This window comes from Odocoileus virginianus, chromosome X, assembly GCF_023699985.2.
Source record: "Odocoileus virginianus isolate 20LAN1187 ecotype Illinois chromosome X, Ovbor_1.2, whole genome shotgun sequence".
NCBI lineage: Eukaryota > Metazoa > Chordata > Mammalia > Artiodactyla > Cervidae > Odocoileus > Odocoileus virginianus.
In genome coordinates, this window is record NC_069708.1 from 27,751,952 (window position 1) to 27,778,610 (window position 26,659).

General features: G+C 36.2%; 1 protein-coding gene across 2 annotated transcripts in view; it reads right to left on the minus strand.

The window, feature by feature from the left end:
- The window catches only part of TEX11 (testis expressed 11), a 256,192-nt gene that overhangs the window by 136,269 nt on the left and 93,264 nt on the right, over positions 1–26,659 (minus strand). For both annotated transcript variants that reach the window (XM_020882990.2, XM_020882995.2), the window contains exons 9-13: positions 22,432–22,517; positions 15,188–15,242; positions 10,847–10,942; positions 5,388–5,469; positions 2,412–2,490 (exon numbers count right to left, since the gene is read on the minus strand). In XM_020882990.2, the coding sequence (XP_020738649.1) occupies positions 2,412–2,490; positions 5,388–5,469; positions 10,847–10,942; positions 15,188–15,242; positions 22,432–22,517 (398 nt within the window). The remainder of the gene's footprint in view (positions 1–2,411; positions 2,491–5,387; positions 5,470–10,846; positions 10,943–15,187; positions 15,243–22,431; positions 22,518–26,659) is intronic.

Below are 26,659 nucleotides of genomic sequence, written 5' to 3' on the forward strand. Positions count from 1 at the left end.
AGACTGCCTCAACTGTTTCCTGAGAAGCCTGTATGCAGGATAAGAAGCAACAGTTAGGACTGGACATGGAACCACGGACTGGTTCAAAACTGGGAAAGAAGTATGTCAAGGCTGTATACTGTAACCCTAATTATTTAATTTATATACAGAGTAAGTACATTATGAGACGTTCCAGGCTGGATAACTCACAAGCTGGAATCAAGACTGCCAGGAGAAGCATTAACAACCTCAGATATGCAGATGACATCACCATTATGGCAGAAAGCAAAGAGCCTCTTGATGAAAGTGAAAGAGGAGAATGAAAAAGCTGGCTTAAAACTCAACATTCAACAAACTAAGATCATGGCATCTGGTCCCATCACTTCATGGCAAGTAGATGGGAAAACAATGGAAATAGGAAGAGACTTTATTTTCATGGGCTCCAAAATCACTGCAGATGGTGACTGCAGCCATGAAATGACAGCATGCTTGCTCCTTGGAAGAAAAGCTACAATAAGCCTAGAGAGCATATTAAAAAGCAGAGACATTACTTTGCTGACAAAAGTCCATATAGTCAAAGCTATGGTTTTCCAGTAGTCATGTAGAGATATGAGAGTTGGACCATAAAGAAGGCTGAGCACCAAAAAACTGACACTTTCAAACTCTGGTGCTGAAGAAGACTCTTGAGTGTCCCTTGGACAGCAAGATCAAACCAGTCAATCCTAAAAGTAATCAACCCTGATTATTCATTGGAAGGACTGATGCTGAAGCTGAAGTTCCAATCCTGATACAAAGAGCCTATTCATTGGAAAAGACCCTGATGCTGGGAAAGGTTGAGGGCAAGAGGAGAAGGGGGTGACAGAGGATGAGATGGTTGGATGGCATCACCAACTCAATGGACATGAGTCTGAGCAAACTCTGGGAGACAGTGAAAGACAGGAACGCCTGACATACTGCATGCAGTTCATGGGGTCACAAAGAGTCAGACATGACTTAGCAACTAAACAACAATATTCTATGATATAAGCACACTACATTTTGGTTTTCTTTTCATTAGTTCATAGATATTTTCATATTTCCACATTTGATTATTAAAAATAATGCTGCTACGAACATTCATATACCCGCCGTGTTTGTATGGATATGTTTCCTGTTTAACTCAGGATTGGAACTGCTGGGTCATATGGTAACTCTCTATTTAACTTATTCAGGAACTGACAGACTGTTTCTAAAGTAGCTATACCATTTTACATTCCCACCAGCAGTGTATGAGGATTACAATTTTTCACATCCTTGTCAATTTCTGTTATTGTCTATCTTTTTGATTACAGCCATCCTAGTGGTATAAAGCAGTTTCTCACTGTGGTTTTGATTTGCATTTTCCTGAAGACTTAACGATGTTCACCATCTTTTCAAGTGCTTATTCAGAGTAAATTTGATGAATACCAGAGCTTGAAAACCACTAAAGAGGTGTACAAGTACTTTAAGGTCCCTTCTGACATTAATAATCCCATGATGATAGAGCCAGAGGGGTATATCATCTGCAGAACTACACTTGCACATGTCTTCCAGTTCCACATGACACTGGCCTGCAAGTTAACCTAGTCAACTCTGGTTTTACAAAACCCTGTCTTAAAATGAAACTTCTTTTTCATTTATTTTTTAAAATTTTAATATAAATTTTAAAATTGACTTGACCACTTATTGTTTACTCCTTGACTACTCTTTGGAAGGAAAGTTATGACCAACCTAGACAGAATATTAAAAAGCAGAGACATTACTTTGTCAACAAAGGTCTGTCTAGTCAAGGCTACGGTTTTTCCAGTAGTCATGTATGGATGTGAGAGTTGGACTATAGAGAAAGCTGAGCACCGAAGAATTGATGCTTTTGAACTGTGGTGTTGGAGAAGACTCTTGAGAGTCCCTTGGACAGCAAAGAGTTCCATCCAGTCCATCCTCAAGGAATCAATTGGAAGGACTGATGCTGAAGCTGAAACTCCAATACTTTGGCCACCAGATGTGAAAAGCTGACTCATTTGAAAAGACCCTGATGCTGGGAAAGACTGAAGGTGGGAGGATAAGGGGATGACAGAGGATGAGATGGTTAGATGGCATCACCAACTCAATGGACACGAGTTTGGGTAAACTCCAGGAGTTGGTGATGGACAGGGAGGCCTGGCGTGCTGCAGTTCATGGGGTCTCAAGGAGTCGGACACGACTGAGCGACTGAACTAATCTGAACTGAACTTATTGTTTAAATCATTAAGCATGCAGTTCCATCTTCTAATTTGATTAGCACAATGCCAAATATTGTGCTTTGTGAATATGGGTATAGATAGATACAGATATAAACAGATATAATTCAACTTAGGTTAATGAAAACCTTAGGAAAATGTTAGTCTTTAAAGAAAAGAAAATCAATTCTTCTATACCTTTCATGATCCATCAGCAGTTTAGCAATATTCAGACAGAAGTTCATAGACATGCCAAAATGTAGAATGTCCATAAGAGCTAACAAAAAGAAAAAATGAAATAATAATATCAGTTTCATTTTTGAGGAAGCTTAGCTATTTTCAATAATTTTCCTTTGTTCAAAATCTACTTTCTAAATGTTTGCCATATATCATGTATTGCCTAACAATTCATCAAAGCCTTTTTATATGCCAGTAATATCCAATGCTACAGAGAATGCAGTGAAACAGGCAAAGGAACCTTGTGAAAAGCAATTTGAGTACTATATGCTAAAAACCCAGTGATTAAGAGCTTGGGATCCGAAGTCAGTCAGAAAGATCCATATTTGAAACCACTTGCCACTTTTATGGCCATAGTCAATTTACTTAGTTTTTATAGACTTTAGTTTTGCCATCTGTAAAGTGGGGAACAAATCACCAATCTCTCAGGGTTGTTGAGAGACTTACGTGAGATAATACATGTAAATTACATAGCGGAAGAGCTAGTACTTAGTAAGCATTCAATAAATGACAGCTGCTATTATGATTCTCTTTATTTCAGAAACTGTACTTCTGATAAGTCATCTGAAATAAATGTGGGGAAATGTAACGAACAAAGATATTATTAAGCAACACAGATTATAATGACAATAAAAATGATGTATACTGAGTCTCCACTATACGATAGTGACAAATTACTATGCAACCATTCAAATTGTTAAATGTAAAATAAAACTGTTCTTCACTTAAAAAATGAATATGCCCCAATATGAATTATAAGATTAGTAAAAAAATTGGAAAACAAAGGCTGTCTATAAATTCTGTATAAGAGCAAATTAAGATACTGAAAATAAACCATCAAATTTCTAAAAGTGATTGTGTTTAGATTATTTATTCAACAAATAGCTAATAAGTGTATTCTTAGTGCCAGGGAGCTGTGCTGGGAATCCAGCAGTAGATAAAACACACAAAAATCTCTGATGCCACAGAGCTGATATTCCAGTGAATGGTGGACAATGAGTATTTTTAGTATATTCCAAAAACTACTTTTTCATAATAAAAAACATTACATATTTTTTAAATGTCTACTTTCTCTACTATAAAAAAACACCAGTGAAGTTCTAATGACAGTAGTTAGGGTGATGATTCTTAAAGTACTTTCATTAGCAAAAAAATGAACATATTATAAAAATGCAAGTTTCATATATACCAATATATTTAATATAACAAAATGAAAGATAATTGTTTTAAACTATAGAAAACTTAAATTCATGGAAGTTTCCTAGTTTATAATCTGATGTTGCAACTTCATTACTCTATCATGAGTATCTAGATTGAGCTAAGTAAAAACAATCTGGAAACAGAGAATAATTTCATTTTAAATTGTTTCTTTTCTACATTTTGATTTTAAAAAATTTAATAGGAAATAACTTCAAACTAGGTAACGCCAATAATCTCTCTGATCTTCCCAACCTATATTAGTTTGAATAAGACTATTCCTCTAATTGCTCAGTTGGTTTGTTTACTCCCATACTGCAAAACAAGGATGAAGTTGTCTTTCTGGCTCTGAACAGATTTCAGCCTGTGCATATCTGAGCTGATACTATTACGTAGAGGTGCAGAATCCTCTATGTATTTCAGATCCTGAGATCTCCTGATGATTGGCTAATATTCTAGAAATCACAGAAAGGTTCAGTAGTACCAAATAGGCACTAAATTTACAGCAACTTCCAAATCTGATTACAGTCCTACTTATTATAAATTGCTATTATTTACTGGATAATCAGTTATTATACTAACATATAATATTATATAGCAAAAATAACACAGCTCTATGATTATATGTTATATAGTAAAAAAATAAAGCAGGTACACATTAAAAATTTTAAATTATTTTTATGACTAAACATAATTGAAATATTGTTAAGAGGTCAGTGTGCATAGAGAGATATTTTGCCTCACTTAATTCCTCTATATAGTACTAATAACAGTTAATAGTAGTAACCATAATAACTAAATGATAGGTAATATTTATTGCACACTAACTATGTACCAAGCATGGAACTAAATGCTTTACATACTTTTTTCATAGAATTCTCAAAACAACACAACGAGATAGACATTAATATTATATATATATATATATATTTTTTTTTTTTTAAAAGATGAAGAAACTGAAGCATGGAAATTTAAGTGACTTGCCAAATGACTCAGAGCTGCATATCAGTTTATGCTGAGATATGCACGTTCTAGTTTCTTGAGAATTTCGAAAAACAAAGAGCAATGTTTATACAAGTAACTGGGCTTCCTTGATAGCTCAGTTGTTAAAGAATCCACCCACAATGCAGGACACCCCGGTTCGATTCCTGGGTCAGGAAGATCGGCTGAAGAAGGGATAGGCTACCCACTCCAGTATTCTTGGGCTTCCCCTGTGGCTCAGTTGGTAAGGAATCCGCCTGCAATACGGGAGACCTGGGATCAATCCCTGGGTTGGGAAGATCCCCTGGAGAAGGTAAAGGCTACCCACTCCAGTATTCTGGCCTGGAGAATCCCATGGACTGTATAGTCCATGGGGTTGCAAAGTCGGACACAACTGAACGACTTTCACATTCACTTCACAGACAAGTAATTATAAAAGGCACAGCATTGCAAAGGCTTTTTCTATCAATAGGTTATCTTTTTTCATGATGGGCACGTTGGGCAGCTGCAATTTTCTGCTAGATTAAAGGAAAACTGATAGTTTTTATTTAGCTCTTTTTTTTTTTTTACTACTTGCTAAATTTCCTACTGTGTTTTCTTCCTTCTCCTTTGCTTCCTGACGATCTTATGTACTCAATTTCCTTCTCAGTCACCATCAAATTATACCTATGCTAGTATAATATAAAATATCTTACAGTCAACAAATTGTCATTAATATTTCAAAACTCTGTACTTTTCACACACAGAGATGTTACTTACCTCGAAAAAGTTCTTCATTAGTTATTTTACCCATCAAGAGGATTTTCACCTTTAATAAAAGCCCAACTGGATGTAACTGTTCCTATTTTAAACAAAGAAATAACAATGATATTAACTGTAGAATGTAAAAGACAATTTTCAAGTAATTGCCTATTTCACTAAACCACACCAAGATGACTCATGATCAAAGGAAATCAAAATTATAAAAGGTCAAATCATAATATTCAGTCTATCCATGAGGCTATTTTCTGATATTTTATTCAATCTTAATGGAAAAGAACATATAAACACTTCTATTGAGTGGCAAGCATTTAATGGCAAGGTCAATATTTAAACTGTGAGAATATAAGATCATATTCTTATCTTGGTAAGCAAAACCCTAAACATCATTTAGATCCACTTTTTTTTGAGATCTTAATAACAACCAAATTCCTTTGCAAATAATGGTTGAATGAAATAAACATACTGTCTTTCCTATAGGATATGCCTATCACATTTACTATTAATAACAATATACTCAGAATGGTTTTTCCAAGTCCTTGCTACTTGAACCTGGTTCTACTTCTGCCTGACAGTGTACATTTTGAAACAGCTGTCTATGATTAAAAGTGTAGTCTAGAAGAAGGCAATGGCAACCCACTCCAGTACTCTTGCCTGGAAAATCCCATGGACGGAGGAGCCTGTAGGCTGCAGTCCATTGGGTTGCTAAGAGTCAGGCATGATCAAGCGATTTCACTTTCACTTTTCACTTTCATGCATTGGAGAAGGAAATGGCAACCCACTCCAGTATTCTTGCCTGGGAAAGAGGAGCCTAGTGGGCTGCCATCTATGGGGTCGTACAGAGTTGGATACGACTGAAGCGACTTAGCAGCAGTAGCAGCAGCAGCAGCAGCATCAAAGTAATACAGGTTTTGAAACCCTGGCTTTATCTTATAAGCAGCAATGAATGGAAACAGTAATATTCAACTTCCCCCTGCCCCAACTATTTTTTAATCTGTTCAAATTGCATAAAATAAGTTTTTGTACCAGAAAATGTAAAAGAAGTTAACATTTACACTTTGGATACTGCTTTTACTGAAATAATAAAGTGTCGTGAAAAAAAAAAAGTGCAGTCTAGGCTCACAAAACAGAATTTTTCTTATTACAACATTAATCAACCTCTACGTGGACACTTTACTCATTAGTTTCATGCTCTGTAAGTGCATACATGAGATGCCTGAGAAATGGAAAGTTAGGGAAAGCAACCACAGGTATTACAACCATTTAAATAATGATGATATCAATACAAGAATAAACTAAGAATGCATTATAATTTCTAACATTACCATCTTTCCTAATGGGCATATTCCAATATGTCTTGAGCTCAAAACATGTTTATATACTGCTGCTGCTGCTAAGTCGCTTCAGTCGTGTCCAACTCTCTGCGACCCCATAGACAGCAGCCCACCAGGCTCTGCCATCCCTGGGATTCTCCAGGCAAGAATGCTGGAGTGGGCTGCCATATCCTTCTCCAGTTTTATATACGAGCAATGAACAATCCAAAAGTGAAGGTAAGAAAATAATTCCATTTATAATAGCAATAAAAAAGAATAAAATACATAGGAATGAATTTTAAAAATAAGGGCAAGACTTCTACACTGAAACTTATAAAACACTGTTGAAAGAAATTAAAGAAGACCTAAATAAATAAAAACACATCTCATGTTCCTGGATTGGAAAACTTATAATTGTTTAGATAGCAGTAATCTCCCAATTGATCTATAGATTCAATGCAATCAAATTCCCAGCTGGCATCTTTGTAGAAACTGATAAGCTGATTCCCAAATTCATATGAAAGTGCAAGGAATGTCAAAACAACCTGGAAACAGAACAAAGCAGTTCATATATATATGAGTGCATACAATATATATTATTATATATATATGTTTTATATATATATATAAAGTTCATATATATCAATATATTACCCTCAATAATATGAATGCATGAATTATATTTTCCCAATAATAGAGTTATATATTCAGATATGACCATTCAGGTACAACATAAATCAAATCCCTTACGATTGTACACTGGAAGTGACAAATAGATTAAAGGGATTATATTTGATAGACAGAGTGGCTGAAGAACTATGGACAGAGGTTCATGATGTTGTACAGGAGGCAGTGATCAAGACTATCCCCCCAAAAATGGTTGTCTTAGGAGGCCTTAAAAATAGCTGAGAAAAGAAGAGAAGCAAAAGGTAAAAGAGAAAAGGAAAAGATATACCCATCTGAATGTACAGTTCCAAAAAATAGCAAGGAGAGATAAGAAAGGCTTCCTCAGAGATCAGTGAAAAGAAATAGAGGGAAACAATAGAATGGGAAAGACTAGAGATCTCTTCAAGAAAATCACAGATACCAAGGGAACATTTCATGCAAAGATGGGCACAATAAAGGACAGAAATGGTATGGACCTAACAGAAGCAGAAGACAGTAAGAAGAGGTGGCAAGAATACACAGAACTGTACAGAAAAGATCTTAAAGATCAAGCTAACCAGGATGGTGTGATCACTCACCTAGAGCCAGACATCCTGGAATGTGAAGTCAGGTGGGCCTTAGGAACCATCACTACGAACAAAGCTAGAGGAGGTGATGGAATTCCAGCTGAGCTACTTCAAATCCTAAAAGATGATGCTGTAAACTGTGGCACCCAATATACCAGCCAACTTGGAAAACTTGACAGTGGCCACAGGACTGGAAAAGGTCAGTTTTCAATCTAAACTCAAAGAAAGGCAATGCCAAAGAATGCTCAAACTACCACAGAACTGCACTCATCTCACAAGCTAGCAGTGTAATGCTCAAAATTTTCCAAGCCAGGCTTCAACAATACATGAACCGAGAACTTCCAGATGTTCAAGCTGGTTTTAGAAAAGGCAGAGGAACCAGAGATCAAATTGCCAACATAGGTTGGATCATCGGAAAAGCAAGAGAGTTCCAGAAAAATATCTATTTCTGCTTTATTGACTATGCCAAAGCCTTTGTCTGTGTGGATCACAATAAACTGTGGAAAATCCTGAAAGAGATGGGAATACCAGATCACCTGATCTGCCTCTTGAGAAATCTGTATGCAGGTCAAGAAGCAAAGTTAGAACTGGACATGGAACAACAGACTGGCTCCAAATAGGGAAAGGAGTACGTCAGGGCTGGATATTGCCACCCTGCTTATGTAACTTATATGCAAAGTACATCATAAGAAACACTGGGCTGGATGAAGCAGAAGCTGGAATCAAAATTGCTGGGAGAAATATCAAATAACCTCAGATATGCAGATGATACCCCCCTTATAGCAGAAAGTGAAGAGGAAATAAAGAGCCTCTTTATGAAAGTGAAAGAAGAGAGTGAAAAAGTTGGCTTAAAACTCAACATTCAAGAAATGAAGATTGTGGCATCTGGTCCCATCACTTCATGGCAACAGATGGGGAAATAATGGAAACCGTGACAGACTTCATTTTCTTGGGCTCCAAAATCACTGCAGATGGTGACTGCAGCCATGAAATTAAAAGACGCATGTTCCTTCGAAGAAAAGTTATGACCAACCTAGACAGCATATTAAAATCAGAGACATTACTTTGCCAACAAAGTCCATCTGTTGAAAGTGATGTTTTTTCCATTAGTCATGTATGGATGTGAGAGGTGGACCATAAAGAAAGCTGAGCACCAAACAACTGATGCTTTTGAACAGTGGTGTTGGAGAAGACTCTTGAGAGTCCCTTGGACTGCAAGGAGATCCAACCAGTCCATCCTAAAGGAAATCAGCCCTGAATATTCACTGGAAGGACTGATGCTAAAGCTGAAACTCCAAAACTTTGGCCACCTGATGTGAAGTGCTGACTCATTTGAAAAGACCCTGATGCTGGGAAAGATTGAAGGCAGGAGGAGAAGCGGACAACAACAAGATGAGATGGTTGGATGGCATCACCAACTCAATGGACAGGAGTTTGAACATGCTCCGGGAGTTGGTGATGGACAGGGAAGCTTAGTGTGCTGCAGTTCATGGGGTCGCAAAGAGTCGGACTCAACTGAGCGACTAAACTGAACTGAATATAGAGAAATAGAATGCACAAAATGTTAGTAACAGGTGATGCTGGGTAAAGCATATAGGGAAGAATTCTTCACACTATTATTCTTTCAGTCTTTCTCTAGGTTTGAAATCTTTTACAAATAAAACTCTTTTACATGTATACTGCCACTGAAATCCCAACACACCCAGTTTATTGATGTCCATGATCAATAATTAGGCTATTAAATGTGAAATGTCAGGACTAAGGCAGATGAACAATTATTGTTATAAAAACTGCAACTTCTACATCTAGCAAACAAAAACACATGCTGAGAAGAAGCCATGTAGCTAGTGCGCAACCACCTCAATTGTCTTGTGATTCTGTTTTTTATTTAGACTTGCATCTCAGCAAATGCAAAACAAAACAGGATGCAACTTTTGAAAATGTTCATGTATATTAATACTTTTAAATTTAAAAATTTAATATAAAAGAAGTTTATCAGCATCAAATAACCCCATCCATGTGACATAAATTTCAAGAAAATATAGTTCAAATAAATGGTCTCTCAATTTAATATCCTGATTAAACTATTCCTTTCATGAATCCCATCTTGTTGAAAAAAAAAAACATTTAAAAATGTATTAGTATATTTAATTGCCTTACAGAATAAGACACATTAATCCTAATTGAATCTCTTTTTAAACAGCCTTCAGTCTATCAGTGTTCCTTGTTTAGGAGTATAAAGTATGTACAAGTGTATGTATGTGTATATGTGTGTGTGTGTGTGTGTTTGTATGTATGAGTATGCTGCTGCTGCTGCTGCTAAGTCACTTCAGTCGTGTCCGACTCTGTGCAACCCCATAGACGGCAGTCGACCAAGCTCCGCCACCCCTGGGATTCTCCAGGCAAGAACACTGGAGTGGGTTGCCATTTCCTTCTCCAATGCATGAAAGTGAAAAGTGAAAGTGAAGTCGCTCAGTTGTGTCCGACTCTTTGCAACCCCATGGACTGCAGCCTACCAGGCTCCTCCATCCATGGGATTTTCCTGGCAAGAGTACTGGAATGGGTTGCCATTGCCTTCTCCGATGTATGAATATGAGCTAATGTGAAACATTTACGTTGTTTTTTACACTAAATCCCATTATCTGCCTATTTTATCATCATTTCTTTTTTATCCTAAAATTCACTCACAGTAGAAAACACTTTCTGATTGTACAAAAGAAAATTTTTTCAAAAATACCTGTTGACATAGAAGTATATTTTATTCTTCCTTTCTGCACTGAAGAAGAAACTGTCACAATATGTTATTTGAAAAAAAAAGGAATACTGGAGCAAATGTCTAAACTGGATTTCAAAATGTGAATCAATGCTTTCACAGTTGCATTAAGATAATATTCAAAGTAAAAGCTTTTTATACCTTGTTTGCTATGTTTATAATGTTGAGAGCCTTATCATAATATTCACTGCTGTCCCAATCCAAATAAACAGTGGCTAGTAACCGCAGAACTTTAGCCTATAATTGAAAATAGAAAACACACACACACACAGTTGAGGGTTAAATTGCAATACAACAGCTGACTATGACTTACACAGTGACAGGCATTTCTCAAACCTCAGTCATAATTATGAAATACCATTTCCTTAAGCAATGACATAGTCTTATGATATGTCTCATCATTACATTACCAACACCAAACACCATCTGAGCATTTTATAGTAATAGTTTATTTAAATTTCATATAATTCTGTTAATATAATTATTTTCTTAACAGTTTTCTAGTGCTACAGTACTTTATCATTCCCACTTTAAAAATAAGGAAATTAAAGCCCAGCAATATTGAATGTAATCATCTTACCATCTACTATTTTGGTAGCATTATATTAGGTATCCATCAAAACCAATAAATAGAAAGACATAATTCTTCTCTCAAAGTCTTTATAGTCTAGTTCAAATTAACCAACTGGACCATTTCAGTAGGAACAGATACTCTTTCCTACAGAGACGATTTCTCCAACACAACCAAGTTTTAAAATTAATAAAGTATTTCTTAATTAAGTCAGTGTCTCCAGCCAGGTCTACATTGATAAGGAGAGTAATTCTAGCCAGCACAGACTTATTTAACTACAGATTCACATTTTGAAAGAAGGAGGCCTATTTCCATGAATATTCTACCTTTAAGTATAGTGAGGAAAGTAGGACCAGGCAAAGGTGGTCTTCTAACTTAAAAAAAAAATGTTAAACACATTATGGCTCTGTGAATCTTTGAGAAAGGACATTTAGGGTGTCACACCTTTGAGTTTTTTAATTCAAAAACTAAGATGGATATAATGTACTTAATATCATTAGTATTATCGTGGAACAACTCTCAACTTATAAACTCCTGCAGAGGACTTTGATGGATTAATTATGGCATCTCTGAAAAAGACTGTAGTTACTCTGTAATAGTAAAAGGGTCAAACAATCAGAAAGATAACACAAAATGGATGAATCTCAAAACTATTATGTTAAGCAAAAGAAGCCAGAAATAAAACAGTACATACTGTATGATTCATTTATACAAAGTTCAAGAAAAGCCAAAACTAACCTACAGCAATAAATATCAGAATACTGGTTTTTTTTTTCATTTCTTTTTATTAGTTGGAGGCTAATTACTTTACAATATTGTAGTGGTTTTTGTCATACATTGACTTGAATTAGCCATGGATTTACATGTATTCCCCATCCCGATCCCCCCTCCAACCTCCTCCTCCACCCACTCCCTCTGGGTCTTCCCAGTGCACCAGGCCCGAGCATTTGTCTCATGCATCCAACCTGGGCTGGTGATCTCTTTAACCCTAGATAACATACATGTTTCGATGCTATTCTCTTGAAACATCCCACCCTCGCCTTCTCCCAATAGAGTCCAAAAGTCTATTACAGTATACTAACACATATATATGGAATTTAGAAAGATGGTAATGATAACCCTATATGCAAAACAGAATACTGGTTTTATCAGGAGGGTAGGAATAGCTATTAACTGGAAAGGGGCCAAGGTAACTTTTGAGGGTGATGGAAATGTCTATATCTTCATCTGTGTGGTAGTTACAAGACTATATAGATACACTGAAATTCATCATGCTGTATACTCTTAATATTTGTACAGTTCAGTTCAGTAGCTCAGTCGTGTCTGACTCTTTGTGACCCCATGAACTGCAGCATGCCAGGTCTTCCTGTCCATCACCAACTCCCAGAGTCCACCCAAACCCATGTCCATTGAGTCGGTGATACCATCTAACCATCTCATCCTCTGTTGTCCCCTTCTCCTCCGGCCCTCAATCTTTCCCAGCATCAGGGTCTTCTCAAATGAGTCAGCTCTTCACATCAGGTGGTCAAAGTATTGGAGTTTCAGCTTCAACATTAGTCCCACCAATGAACACCCAAGGACTGATCTCCTTTAGAATGGACTGGTTGGATATCCTTGCAGTCCACAGGACTCTCAAGAGTCTTCTCCAACACCACAGTTCAAAAGCATCAATTCTTCGGCGCTCAGTTTTCTTTATAGTCCAACTCTCACATCTATACATGACCACTGGAAAAACCATAGCCTTGACTAGACAGACCTATGTTGAGAAAGTAATGTCTCTGCTTTTCAATATGCTGTCTAGGTTGGTCATAACTTTATCATATATATATATATATATGTGTGTGTGTGTGTGTATACATATATGTATGTATATATGTATGTATATATAAGTTATACCTCAATAAGGTATTGCTAGCATGAAAGAAAAACTATTTCATAATATTACTTCTCCATACCTCACAATATGAATATTAGGTATCAGTCACACTTAAATCCTATCTTCCATCTTCATTTCCTCCTTCAGATGTCTTCTCAACTAGATCCTTTGCCTAGAATCCCCTTTGCCCTCCCTTTTAACTACATGAACTCCATATGCTTTTCAAGTCTGTCTCCTGCCAGAAGGTTTCCTTTTTTGTATTCTTTTGTTTTTTGGTTATGCTGGGTCTTCAGTGCTGCACGGGCTTTTCTTTGATTGGGGCAAGCAGCGGCTACTTTTTAGTTGTGGTATGCAGGCTTCTAATTGTGGTGTCTTCTCTTGCGGTGGAACACAAGCTTTAGGGTTCAAGGGCTTCAGTAGTTGTGGCTCGAGGGCTCAGTAGTTGTGGTTCCCGGGATCTAGAGCACAGGCTCAATAATTGTGGTGCACAGGCTTAGTTGCTCCATGGCATGTGGGATCTTCTTGGACTAGGGATAGAACCCATTTCTCCTGCACTGGCAGGTAGATTCTTTACCACTGAGCCACCAGGGAAGTCATCAGAAGACTTCTTCAAATATTCTAGTCAACACTAATATTCCCATATTCTGTATACCCTTCTGCATACTTCAGCTTAGTACCACACAGTCTGTCACTTATTTTTCTCATATTGTTTCACTTGTACTCTTTTTTTTTAAATCTTCTTTTGACATTTTAATTGAAGTAAAAAATCTATACAGAAAAAGTTCAAAAATCTCAATGGTACAACTCAGAATTTTCTCAAGGTGAACAAACATATATTAACAACACAGAAATCAAGAAACAGAACACTAGTCTCATCTCATACCTCTTTTCAGACACTATTCAAAACAAGGATAACCAATTATCTGACTTTTAACACCATGTATTAGGTTTACCTGCTTTTGGCATTCATATTTATGTAAATATACAGTACATACTACCTTGTATTTTGCTCTGTTCAACATTATATGTGAGGACATCCACATAGTTACAATTATTGTAATCTATTCTCATTGCTATATAAAATTCTAATATCTGATACTGTATCAAAATATATTCTTATTATTTTTAATTTTTGCAAAATACACATAACAGAAAATTGATCATTTTAACCATTTTTAAGTGCATGGTTCACTAATGTTAAGTATATTCACACTGTTGTGCAACCATCACCATCATACATCTCCAGAACTCTTAATCTCACAAAATTGAAACTCTATACTCATTAAACAATAGTTCACCATGTTTTCCTCTCTCCAAACCTCTGCAACTACCATTCTATTTTCTGTCTCTATGAATCTGACAATCTAAGAAACCTCATTTAAATGGAATCATACAGTATGTCTTTTTGTGAATGGCTTACTTCACTTAGCATAATGTCCTCAAGGTTCATCTATGTTGTAGCATGTGTCGGAAATTCTTTCCTTTTCATGGCTGAATAATATTCCATTGTATTCACTTATATTAGTTTCATCTTTTAAACATAAGCTTCTTAAGGGTAGAGGCAATGTTTTATGCTTCTCTTTTATTCCATATCTACCATATCCTGGATGTATATAAGTATTCAGTTACACTTTGATTGATATACTGTAATAATGGTAAGAAGCAGAGATGGATATTAAAAAAAATTCCATTCTGTTATGGCATGTATTTAAATTAGCTTTATATCAGATTTAGTACATAATCACATTTTATTTGATTAAATGGTAAAATTAAACTTCCATACGAGGCATGTACTATCTGAGTGGTTACAGGAACCTAAAACTTTTGAGCATGTAAATAAAAGCTAAAACGTATATAGACAAACAGTGTCATAAGCACTTTACGTGTATTAACTCATGAGTATAAGAATCTACCTGGATGGTAGATTCTATAAGCTTATCAACTTAAATAGAGGGATAGATTATTATAAATTTATTAAAATAACATAAACTGTATTTCTTCAACCTATTTCTACAATATTTAACATGATCCTTACCAGCATTTCTGGCTCAACAGAATTCCTGTCCATCTTCCCAATATCATAGCTTTGGCTGTAGTTTAAAAAGGAAAAAAGCATATATATATGCACATTTATTTCAAATTATACTTTTTTTCTAGATTACATATTACAAAGAACACATGTGATAATTATACTTAATTGCAACTTTTCTATTTTGCACTACAACAGATTATTAGCCAATTAATACATAAAAATAAATTGTATAAAGCAGTATTTTCTAACTTTAGAAAACCACAATTTCCTCGGGATCTATATTCAATAAATCAACACCATAATTACAGTGTTGCTCTTCTCCATTTGGCTATATATACTACATAAAAGTGTTTTACATGTGTGTACAAGCCCTTACTTTATGAGTACATTTTATTTTTTTACAGTTATTTATATTAGTTGGAGGCTAACTACTTTACAATATTGTAATGGTTTTTGCCATACATTGATATGAATCAGCCATGGATTTACATGTGTTCCCCATCCTGAACCCCCCTCCCACCTCCCTCCCCATCCCATCCTTCTGGGTCATCCTAGTGCACCAGCCCTGAGCACTTGTCTCATGCATCCAACTTGGACTGGCGATCTGTTTCACAATTGATAATATACATGTTTCAATGCTATTCTCTATGAGCACATTTTAAAGTATAAGAAATAAAATTTTATAATAAATACAAGCGTTTTCATGAAAACAAATGCTTAAGCAATATTTATTATGTTTCACAACACCCTTGTGACGCACAATATTAGTTCCATTTTGCAGCTGAATGAACCAGTTTAGCAGTTAAGTGATTTCTAGTATTTCCTAGATTAATACTGAAAATGATAGCAAGGGGTTGGGGAGTAAAGAAATTTGGCTTTCAGTTATCTGCTTTAATTTCCATACTATATTATCTGTGGGACATTCTGATAACCAGAAATAATATATGAATATGAGTCTCAGGTTTTCAAAACACCTAAAAGCAAAACAAAGATCATTCACCATAAAATTGGTATTCCAAGGAAGAAAGTCAATAAAATTTTGGTGAACTGTGCTAAATTGAAGCCATTGTTTTGAAAAATTTCTTTTAAAAAACTCTGAAAGACCCAGAACTACCAAACTGAATTTTCAGCTTGCTAACGAGGGTATAAAGCTGGCCTATATTTTAACAGCCTCACTGAAAAACCTGTCTCATAGAGGTCTCCGTTGGTACATTAAACCTTCTACTTCTAGTTTTTTAAATAATCAATGAAAATAGAACTTCTGCAACTGTGGTATGAAGGAGTTCTTGGACCCTCTCCCCAGTGAAACAACTATCTGCCTGGAAAAATCATTAAAACAACCATTTAAGGTCTCTGGAAAGTGTCCTAAGGGCATACAGCAATTGAAAAACATTTATTAAACAAAACCAACAGAATTTCAGTAAAGACAGAGTCTCTGGCATTTGAGCCATGATCTGCTCCTATCCATACCACCTCCATGATGAGTGCTGTCAAGAAAGGAATTAGGCAGTGGGGTGCGGAGATGAGTGAAATAGGTGACAGAAATCAAGAGGCACAAGCTTCCAGTTTTAAAATAAATAAGTCATGGAGATATAATGTACAGTATAGGGAATACAGGCAACTAAATTTGTGGTGATCATTTTGTAAGGTACAAAAATATCAAACCACTATGTTATACACCTGAAACTGATATAATGGTCAAAGTCAACTATACTCCAATTTAAAACAAAAAATAAGTTGGAATTCCCTCTTCCTCCAAGTCCTAGACTCAGGCTGCTAGCCTCTCTTACCTTCCCCAGATCTGTGATGCAGAAGTTCTATCATGGGCAGGCACAATGAAAGGACTGGGTCTTCCTTTCCCCAACTCAGTTCTCACTCTTAGGCTAAAGTCTCTGCCCCAGGTGTTAACAGCTGACGGTGTTAACACCTTCACCCAGGCTGGCTCTTGGGGCAGAGCCTCCAGGACAGGAGGGCATACTAAGAAGATTAGGGGCTACCATCTCCACAACGTCTTCTGCAGGAGGAGCTGCCACACTCCTGCCACCAACTGCGGCACAGTTTCTGCCCAAGGGAAGAAGTAGGCAATAAAGAGGAAGAGCTCAGCATTTCTGCCTAAGGGAAATGACTTGAAAACCAAGCAAGAAGAGACTCCTGCCTAAGGGTATAGTCAAAAACAATGGAGATCTTAGCCATGCTTGATTAAGGAGGAGGCTATGCATGTGGTAGGGAAGGAGGTATGTGGAAAATCTCTGTACCTTCCTCTCAATGTTGCTGTAAACTTAAAACTGTTCTAAAAAAATTCCGTCTTAAAAAAATGAAATCACATTCATTTCTGGGGGGTGGGGGGTGGCGGGTAGTGTTGGAGATTGTGCACATGCCCAAGACTACTCACTTAGGCATGACCAGAGAGAAAACATATTCGCTACAAGCCCCTGGCTGAACACAGGGCAAAATAATGAATTCACTGAACTGTGAAGACAGTCTTTAAGCCAAACACATAATCAAAAGGAAAGGGTGAAAATCAAACTGGCTAAGTAGGCTTAAAACAACCTTTGACCAACATGGGGCTTATGTTTCCAAATGCAGGGGTGAACCCCAGAGAGCCATGAAAAGACAAAAACAGGAGAAAAAACTCTCAGCAGGGAATTACAGGTCATATACTATAAGAAAAACAGATCTTACAGAATTAGTCCAGTCAGATAAACAAACAAATAGATGACCAAACAAACAATAAAAGAACATTAACTTCCAGAAAAGAGGGGGATAGGTATCCAAACTTGCCACAATATATTATCAAAAATGTCTAGTTTTCAACAAAATATATGACATATAATAAAACAGTGACTCATACAGAGGAAAAGGAGAAAGCAGTAGAAACTGCCTTTGAGAAGTCCTAGATATTACACTTATTTGAAAAATACTTCAAAGAAGCTATTGGAAATATGTTCAAAAAACTTTAGGAAACCATGTTTAAATAATTAAAGGAAGGTATGGTAACAGTGATTCATCAAATAGAGAATAAGAATATATCAATTAAATGATCAAAATAATTTTAAAAAGTAGATATTCTCAAGTTGAAAAGTACAATAACTGAAATAAGTAATTCACTAGAAAAAGCTCAAAGTAGATCTAAGCAGGCAAAAAGAGAATAAACAAACGTGAAGATAGATTGATAGTGATTATACAAATCTAAACAATAAAACATAGATAAGAAAAAAAGAACAATGCCTCAGAGAAATGTGGGAGATCATTAAGCACACCAACATAAACACAGAGTACCAAAAGGAGGTAAGCAAGAGAAAGGGATAGGAAACACATTCAAAGAAATAATGGTTGAAAATGTCCCAAATTTGATGAAAAAAATAATAATCTACTCACTAAAGAACCTGCCTACAATGCAGAAGACCCCGGTTTGATCTGTGGGTCAGGAAGATCTGCTGGAGAAGGGACAGGCTACCCACTCCAGTGTTCTTGGGCTTCCCTTGTGGCTCAGTTGGTAAAGAATCCACCTGCAATGTGGGAGGCCTGGGTTTGATCCCTGGGTTGGGAAGATCCCCTGAGAAGGGAAAGGCTACCCACTCCAGTATTCTGACCTAGAGAATTTCATGGACTGTATAGTCCATTAGGTCACAAACAGTCAGAAACGACTGAGTGACTTTCACTTCACTGCTTTTCACACATTAAGAAGCTTAACCAGCTCCATGTAGGATAACACAAAGAAACTCATACTCAGACACATTATGGTCAAATTATTCAAAGAGAAAATACTGAAAACAATAAGAGAAAAATGTTTCATCATGTAAAAGGGAATGATAAATGTAGAAAGTCAGATTAACAGCTGACTCTTCATCACAAACAATGAGGGCAACGGCAGGGATGCCTTATTAAAAAACTATCAATTAAGAACCCTATATATAGTAAAAGTATTTTTCAAAATGAAGGCTAAATACATACATTCCAAGACAAACAAAAACTGAGAATTTCTTGCTAGCCAACACACATTCAGTTCAGTTACAGTCGCTCAGTTGTTTCCAACTATTTTGAGACTCCATGGACTGCAGCACTCCAGGCTTCCCAGTCCATCACCAACTCCCACAGCTTACTCAAACTCATGTCCATCAACTCGGTGATGCTATCCAACCATTTCATCCTCTGTCACCCCCTTTTCCTCCTGCCTTCAATCTTTTCCAGCATCAGTGTCTTTTCCAATGAGTCAGTTCTTCGCATTAGGTGGCCAATATAATGGAGATTCAGCTTCAGCATTAGTCCTTCCAATGAATATTCAGGATTGATTTCCTTTAGGATTGACTGGTTTAATCAAGAGTCTTCTCCAACACCACAGTTCAAAAGAATTAATTCTTTGGCACTCAGCCTTCTTTATGATCCAACTCACATCTATACATGACTACTGGAAAAATGGTAGCTTTGATTAGACAGACCTTTGTTGGCAAAGTGATGTCTCTGCTTTTTAATACACTGTCTAGGTTTGTCATAGCTTTTCTTCCAGAGAGCAAGTGTCTTTTAATTTCATGACTGTAGTCACCATCTGCAGTGATTTTGGAGCCCAAGAAAATAAAGTCTGTCATAGTTTCCATTGTTTCCCTAACTATTTGCCATGAAGTGGTGGGACTGGATGCCATGATCTTCGTTTCTTGAATGTTGAGTTTTAACCCAGCTTTTTCACTCTCCTGAATGAAATATTCCTGAATATTCATTGGAAGGACTGATGCTGAAGCTGAAATTCCAATACTTTGGCCACCTGATGCAAAGAACTGACCTGACGCTGGGAAAGATTGAAGGTGGGAGGAGAAGGGGATGACAGAGGATGAGATGGTTGGATGGCATCACTGACTAGATGGACATGAGTTTGAGTAAGCTCCCGGAGTTGGTGATGGACAGGGAAGCCTGGCATGCTACATTCTATGGGGTCACAAAGAGTCGGACACAACTGAGCCACTGAATTGAACTGAACTGAACTGAACTGAAACATATAGTAAAAATCTGACACAGTTAGCTTATGATAGAAATATCAGTCATGTTCTATCACCATCATATTTTCCTTCTGTAAGGTTTTCTTAAAAAGATGATGACAGATAAGAGGTCAACAATCCATGGCATATATGATAATAACCTACATGTTATGCCACTTCAGCCTAAGTCTACTCTTATAAACCACTCCCTAGAGAATATTCGTGTTCATATTTATTCTTAGCATAAACTACAGGCTCACCTCCATAGTCTTAAGCTTCCAGAAGCCATCCATGGCACCATAACATCCTTTTTTCTTTATTTTGTCCTTCCCATTCCTGTCTCCTTGGCATACTAATCTTTGATAGGTTGATGTCATCTTTCTGACTGCTCCTCCCTCCCTCAAATACTGCCAAATCTTGGAGGAGAATTTACTCTTCATTTACTTTATAAAAAGGTTGCTCATTTAAAGGAAACCTGTGGTGTGGAGATTCCTTAAGGAACTAGAAACAGAACTGCCATATGACCCAGCAATCCCACTGCTGGGCATACACACTGAGGAAACCAGAATTGAAAGAGACACGTGTACCCCAATGTTCATCACAGCACTGTTTACTCTAGCCAGGACATGGAAGCAACCTAGATGTCCATCGGCAGACGAATGGATAACAAAGCTGTGGTACATATACACAATGAGATATTACTCAGGCATTAAAAAGAATGCATTTGAATCAGTTCTAGTGAGGTGGATGAAACTGGAGCATATTATACACAGTGAAGTAAGGCAGAAAGAAAAACACCAATACAGTATATTAATGCATATACATGGAATTTAGAAAGATGGTAACAATGACCCTATATGCGAGACAGCAAAAGAGACACAGATATAAAGAACAGACTTTTGGACAAGAGAGAAGGTGAGAATGGGATGATTTGAGAGAATAGTATTGAAACATGTATATTACCATATGTGAAACAGATCGCCAGTCCAGGTTCAATGCATGAGACAGGGTGCTCAGGGCCAGTGCCCTGAGGGATGGGATGGGGAGGGAGGTGAGAGGGGGGTTCAGGGTAAGGGACACATGTATACCCATGGCTCATTCATGTGAATATATGGCAAAAACCACTACAATATTGTAAAGTAATTAGCCTCCAACTAAAATAAATAAATTAATTTAACTAACTAAATCAATAAAGGAAAGCTGTGGTAAACCTACATTAAACTAGTTAGTTCCTTTGGTATACTTTTAATAATTCAATTTATAAAATATGATTTATAATAAAAATTGAAGGTATATCCCACTCATGTGAAGCAGTCTAAATTGAGACAAGTATATCTCTTATCTACATAAGCCTGTTTTGTCAGACATAGTTCTTTATAAAGTTTAATCAATCTTTGGGCCCAAAAAAGTCATTTATACAAACAAGTTATTTGCATAAATATTTTATTAGAAGTATATATGCCTGTGAGGACTATAATCTTAATGATATTTCTATTTATTTCATTAATGGCAAATGTAATTTTCACAGTAGTTAAACTAATCAAGAGGCTACCTCCAAATAACTATAATCAACCCCATACTCAGAGAAGGGAAACATTTAGTGAATTGATTTAATATATTTTACTCCATAATCCCCTGATATTCAAAATACTTTATGTAACATCTACAGAGAAATATATTTTTCACAGAAATTCATTTAACCAGCAATTACTGAGTATCTACCATGTGTCAGAACCTATACTGGGCATAGGTATTCAGTGAAACACAGGATTCTTGCAGATGAGTGCTACATTTTTTCACTATTCCTTAGATAATTCCAGATTCAACATAATAGTACAAATCTCAGTCTAGTAATAAGCATATAGTAAGTGCTTGATATATATTTACTTGACTAATATTAAAATATCAAAATTCATTTAAGACTAATAATTTTAGCTGATGTTCCTATTTACCCACCTGCCCTTATACTCTGGGGTTAGCAGATACCAATATATACCAAAGCAAAAAATAAAGATTTCCATATTCTTGTTGGAAATACAAAGGAGGAATGGACACAGAACATGCTCTTTATGTTAGTATTTAAGAATAGAATATACTTTTCTATCAACTGGAAACATACAAGAATAATAAATAATTCATGTTAAAAGATAAATAAATTTAGCATGTTAGCCTTTGAAATCAGAAAATGTTTAAACTTCCAAAGTACCCCATGGTAAGTATTAACTGAACTCTATGATAATAATCCTGAATTTACATTCATTATTTTTTTAATATTACCTAAGCCAGAAAGAACTTTCTTCATATTTATTCTGCCTGTAGGTTTGTATTCCAAAGTTGTAACAGACAGCATGAAGATAACAAGCCTGCAATATAAAAAACAAACAAACAAGATATGTCAGATTCATGGTTCTTTTAACATTAAAAAATTTATGGCATTTCAGAGTCTTTAAGACATAGTAAGTGTTCTGTACATCAAAATAACCAATAACCCACTCATCCTTGGGCTTCCCTGATAGCTCAGTTGGTAAAGAATCTGCCTGCAATGCAGGAAACCCTGGTTCAATTCATGGGTCGGGAAGATGCCCTGGAGAAGGGATAGGCTACCCAATCCAGTAGTCTTGGGCTTCCCTTATGGATCAACTGGTGAAGAATCTGCCTGCAAAGCGGGAGACCTGGGTTCGATCCCTGAGTTGGGAAGATCCCCTGGAGAAGGGAAAGGCTACCCAATCCAGTATTCTGGCCTGGAGAATTCCATGGACTGTATAGTCCATGGGGTCACAAAGAGTCGGACACGACTGAGCGACTTTCACCTTCACTCATCCTTAACAAAACCTCTCAATTTATATAAAGAGGAACTAAAAATATTCAGGGTGTGGCATCAGATACATATGGAAAAGTAATACATTACTAATTGAACTTGAAAGGTTCTTTGTAACAGAAAATAGGGAAACCAATCATTGCCCAGCAAAAGAATAGGCCTCTGTAGGTTGCCAGATTCAATAATAAGCATTAGAAAAGAGTATATGCAAAGAAAACAAATTCACTATTGAAGGGGGGAAAAAATGAATGAATATCTTTCAAAATTAAGACAATTAAAAATAATTCTAAAGTTCAAAGCACTATCTAGTCATAAGACCTATTTAGAAATAATTAATTTGGGTCTTCCCAAGTGGCTCATTGGTGAAGAATCTGCCTATCAATGTAGGAGAAACAGGTTTGATTCCTGATCCAGGAAAACCCACATGCCTCGGAGCAACTAAGCCCATGTGCCACAACTCTAGAGCCCAGAAGCCACATCTACTGAGTCCACATGCGACAACTACTGAAGCCTGTGCACCCTAGAGCCCATGCTCTGAAACAAGAGAAGCTCCCACGCTGAGAAGTCCATGCACCACAACTAGACAGTAGGCCCCACTCGCTGCAACTAGATAAAAGCCCACACAGTAATGAAGACCCAGAACAGCCAAAATAAATAAAATTATTCTTTAAAAAAGAATTAATGTGTCTCTTAATGACAATAAAAATTTTCTTTACCTAAATTACAACTGAGATAAAAGTAGAAACAAGTATGTGAATGATGCCATAGGCAAATACTCTTAAAGATTATTAACCAGCATCTCAGTCCTTGTATCAACAATGTCATATCTTATAGAATTTCCATTCATCAAAATACTGGGAAATTACATAAAAAAATTTAATTCTAATAATTTACCCAAATATTCCCTCAGTATTTATAGAAATCATCTATCCAGAATCTGTCACACCCATATAAATGAATCTTTTATATAAGTTTTACCTCAGTAAGACTAGAGAGGCAGATCCTGAGGCAAGTTATTCATAAGTAATGTGTAAAGAGCTGTCTTGCTTCAAATAAGTTTCCCTTTGAAATTTTGTACAGTACATTAAGAAAGTAGAAGTTCAACATGCATGCTTGAGTACATCAGACCTACTGTATATTTAAATCCAAACTAAAGAATAGTCTTGGTAATGTGGGCCTGGCAAGAATCCAGAAGCCTTTGAATGCATTCTCGACATTTCAACAGAAAAAGCTTAACTCATTACATGCCCCAGATCCCATAGGTTCACATAGGGCCACACCAATTATACAGCTATACTGGAATAATGCAGCTTATACCCACTTGCTGCAGAAAGGCTTGCAACTAACTTATACAGAGAAAAATGGAAAGTAAAACTTTTGATGAACATTAAATATACTGAGTCTTTATCCAGTTTCCTCAGTGTTTTCTTTTTTTCTGCCCTCACAATTCCTTTAAGTGTACTTACATTACATGCTACTTCCTAGGGGAGAAACGAATACCAAATAACAACAAATTTGTAAGACCAAACCTTGTTGTTTTTGTTGTGGTTTGGTCACTAAGTCATGTCCAACTCTTTTGCCACCACATGGACCATAGCCTGCCAGGCTCCTCTGTCCATGGGATCCAGGCAAGAATATTGGAGTGGGTTGCAATTTCCTTCTCCAGGGGACTGTCCCAACCCAAGGATCAAACTCACAGCTCCCCAGTGGCAGGCAGATTCTTTACCACTGAGCTACCTGTGAAGCCCAAGACCAAACCTACAAAATACAAAAATATCTAATATTTTAAATATACTAATTCAGTATAATAAATATACTAAGAGATCTGTAACATATTTCACTGTAATGATCAAAAAAGTCTTTTCATTACCAATACTGTTCCATTCACTCATTCACTTATATAAATAATAAATATTATAAATAAAAATAAAAAGTAAAAATATTTATGAATAGTAAATATTTACTAAACATGTTCTATCTATAATGTGAGGGTGTTAGTGGCTCAGTTGTGTCCAACTCTTTGCGACCCCATGGACTGGGGTCCGCCAGGCTCCTCTATCCATGGGATTTTTTTTTTTTTTAATTCATGGGATTTTCCAGGCAAGAATACTGGATTGGGTTGCCATTCCCTATCCAGGCAAGAATACTGGAGTGGGTTGCCGTTCCCTTATCCAAAGGATCTTCCTGACCCAGGGATCGAACCCAGGTCTCCCACATTTCAGGCAGACTCTTCACCATCTGAGGCACTAGGGAATATCTATAATCTTAGGCAATATTTAAGGAATTAAAGATACATCAGTGAACAAAACAGACAAAGATCCCTATCCTCATGAAATATTTATAACGGGGTACTAAGTACTAAGATGTATACAAATATCTCTTTTAAAAATACTTTCCTGGTCTTCCATGCAGTGGTAACATCTCACTTTGCAAGTAATATACAATGGCAAGTAATACAAAGGTAGATCTGTAAGTCTATTGTATTGGTCATATAGAAATGGACTTATGAGACTAGAACTATGGAATCTCTAGAACCTCCAGCCACTGTTACATCTCTGGCCCAGAAATGACAGATCCAACCAAATACCTACTTTACAATGCCAAGATTAGACTATATAGATGATTTTTAAAACTCACTTAGATATTGCTGCTAAAAATGACTTTGATCACTAACTTTTGAGTTCAACACAAGACTTTTTATTTTTAATTAAGCAGATAATTTCATTTTCTGTATATTACTTTGTAACTTAGATTCTTAAAATAGAGAAAAAGCAGACCTATTATTTTTTTTGTTCCAAACTATTTTTCTTTGTGATTTTGTTGTCTTTTAAACATTTGTAGATCATGCATCTTTACATTTTGTTAAATTATATTAGTGTAGCAGTAATTAAATGATAATTGCCTGACATTCTTCCTTAATGGCTTTAGGACATTTATCTTCCAATCCCTCCCTTACTCAACTTTCTCTAACCCTCAGATATCTCAGTAATAATAAACTCATTAGTCATTAGTTACTTCTCTTGGTGTTCTAAGAAAAAAATTTCCAAACACTTTATTTCTTTGCCTCCAAAAAAACAAAACAGCAGTACATTCTGCCATCATGTCAACACCTTAGATAATCCTTAATCTAGTTTTGGGATACAGGAAGGTTGTCTCAGAAAAAAAGAAAGATGGCTTATTTAATTCATTAACTCCTTTTAAGTGACTAGCACTACAGTTAGCTCCTCTCCAACCTTTATCTGGTCATTTCCTCTCGCGAGATTTCTTGCCCTAGATTTTCAAGTCTCGTCTAAATCTTAAGTTCATCAAAAGCACACTAAATAATTTCATTGACCTTTAGAATGAAAATATTGAGTTTTCTAACAGTATAGTTTTATCAATCATCTTCTAAATAAAATATAAACTCTTAACTATGAACTTCAAGGTCTTTCACTGGTAGCCCCATTCTGACAAAGGCATAGTTAATTACTTTTCTGTTACATATCCTCGAAACCTCTAATTCAGTCTATCCTCCCCCCTCTACATTTGCTTTTCTCTTTATCAACTCACTCTGAGCAAGATACCACAAGTTTTCCTTCCCTAAACACTAAATGAGTTTCCTTTCATATCTTTCAATATGCAGTTCAATGTCTATTTACTCTACGAAGCATATTAAAGTTCCTATCCTCTAGTAATTTATAATGTGAA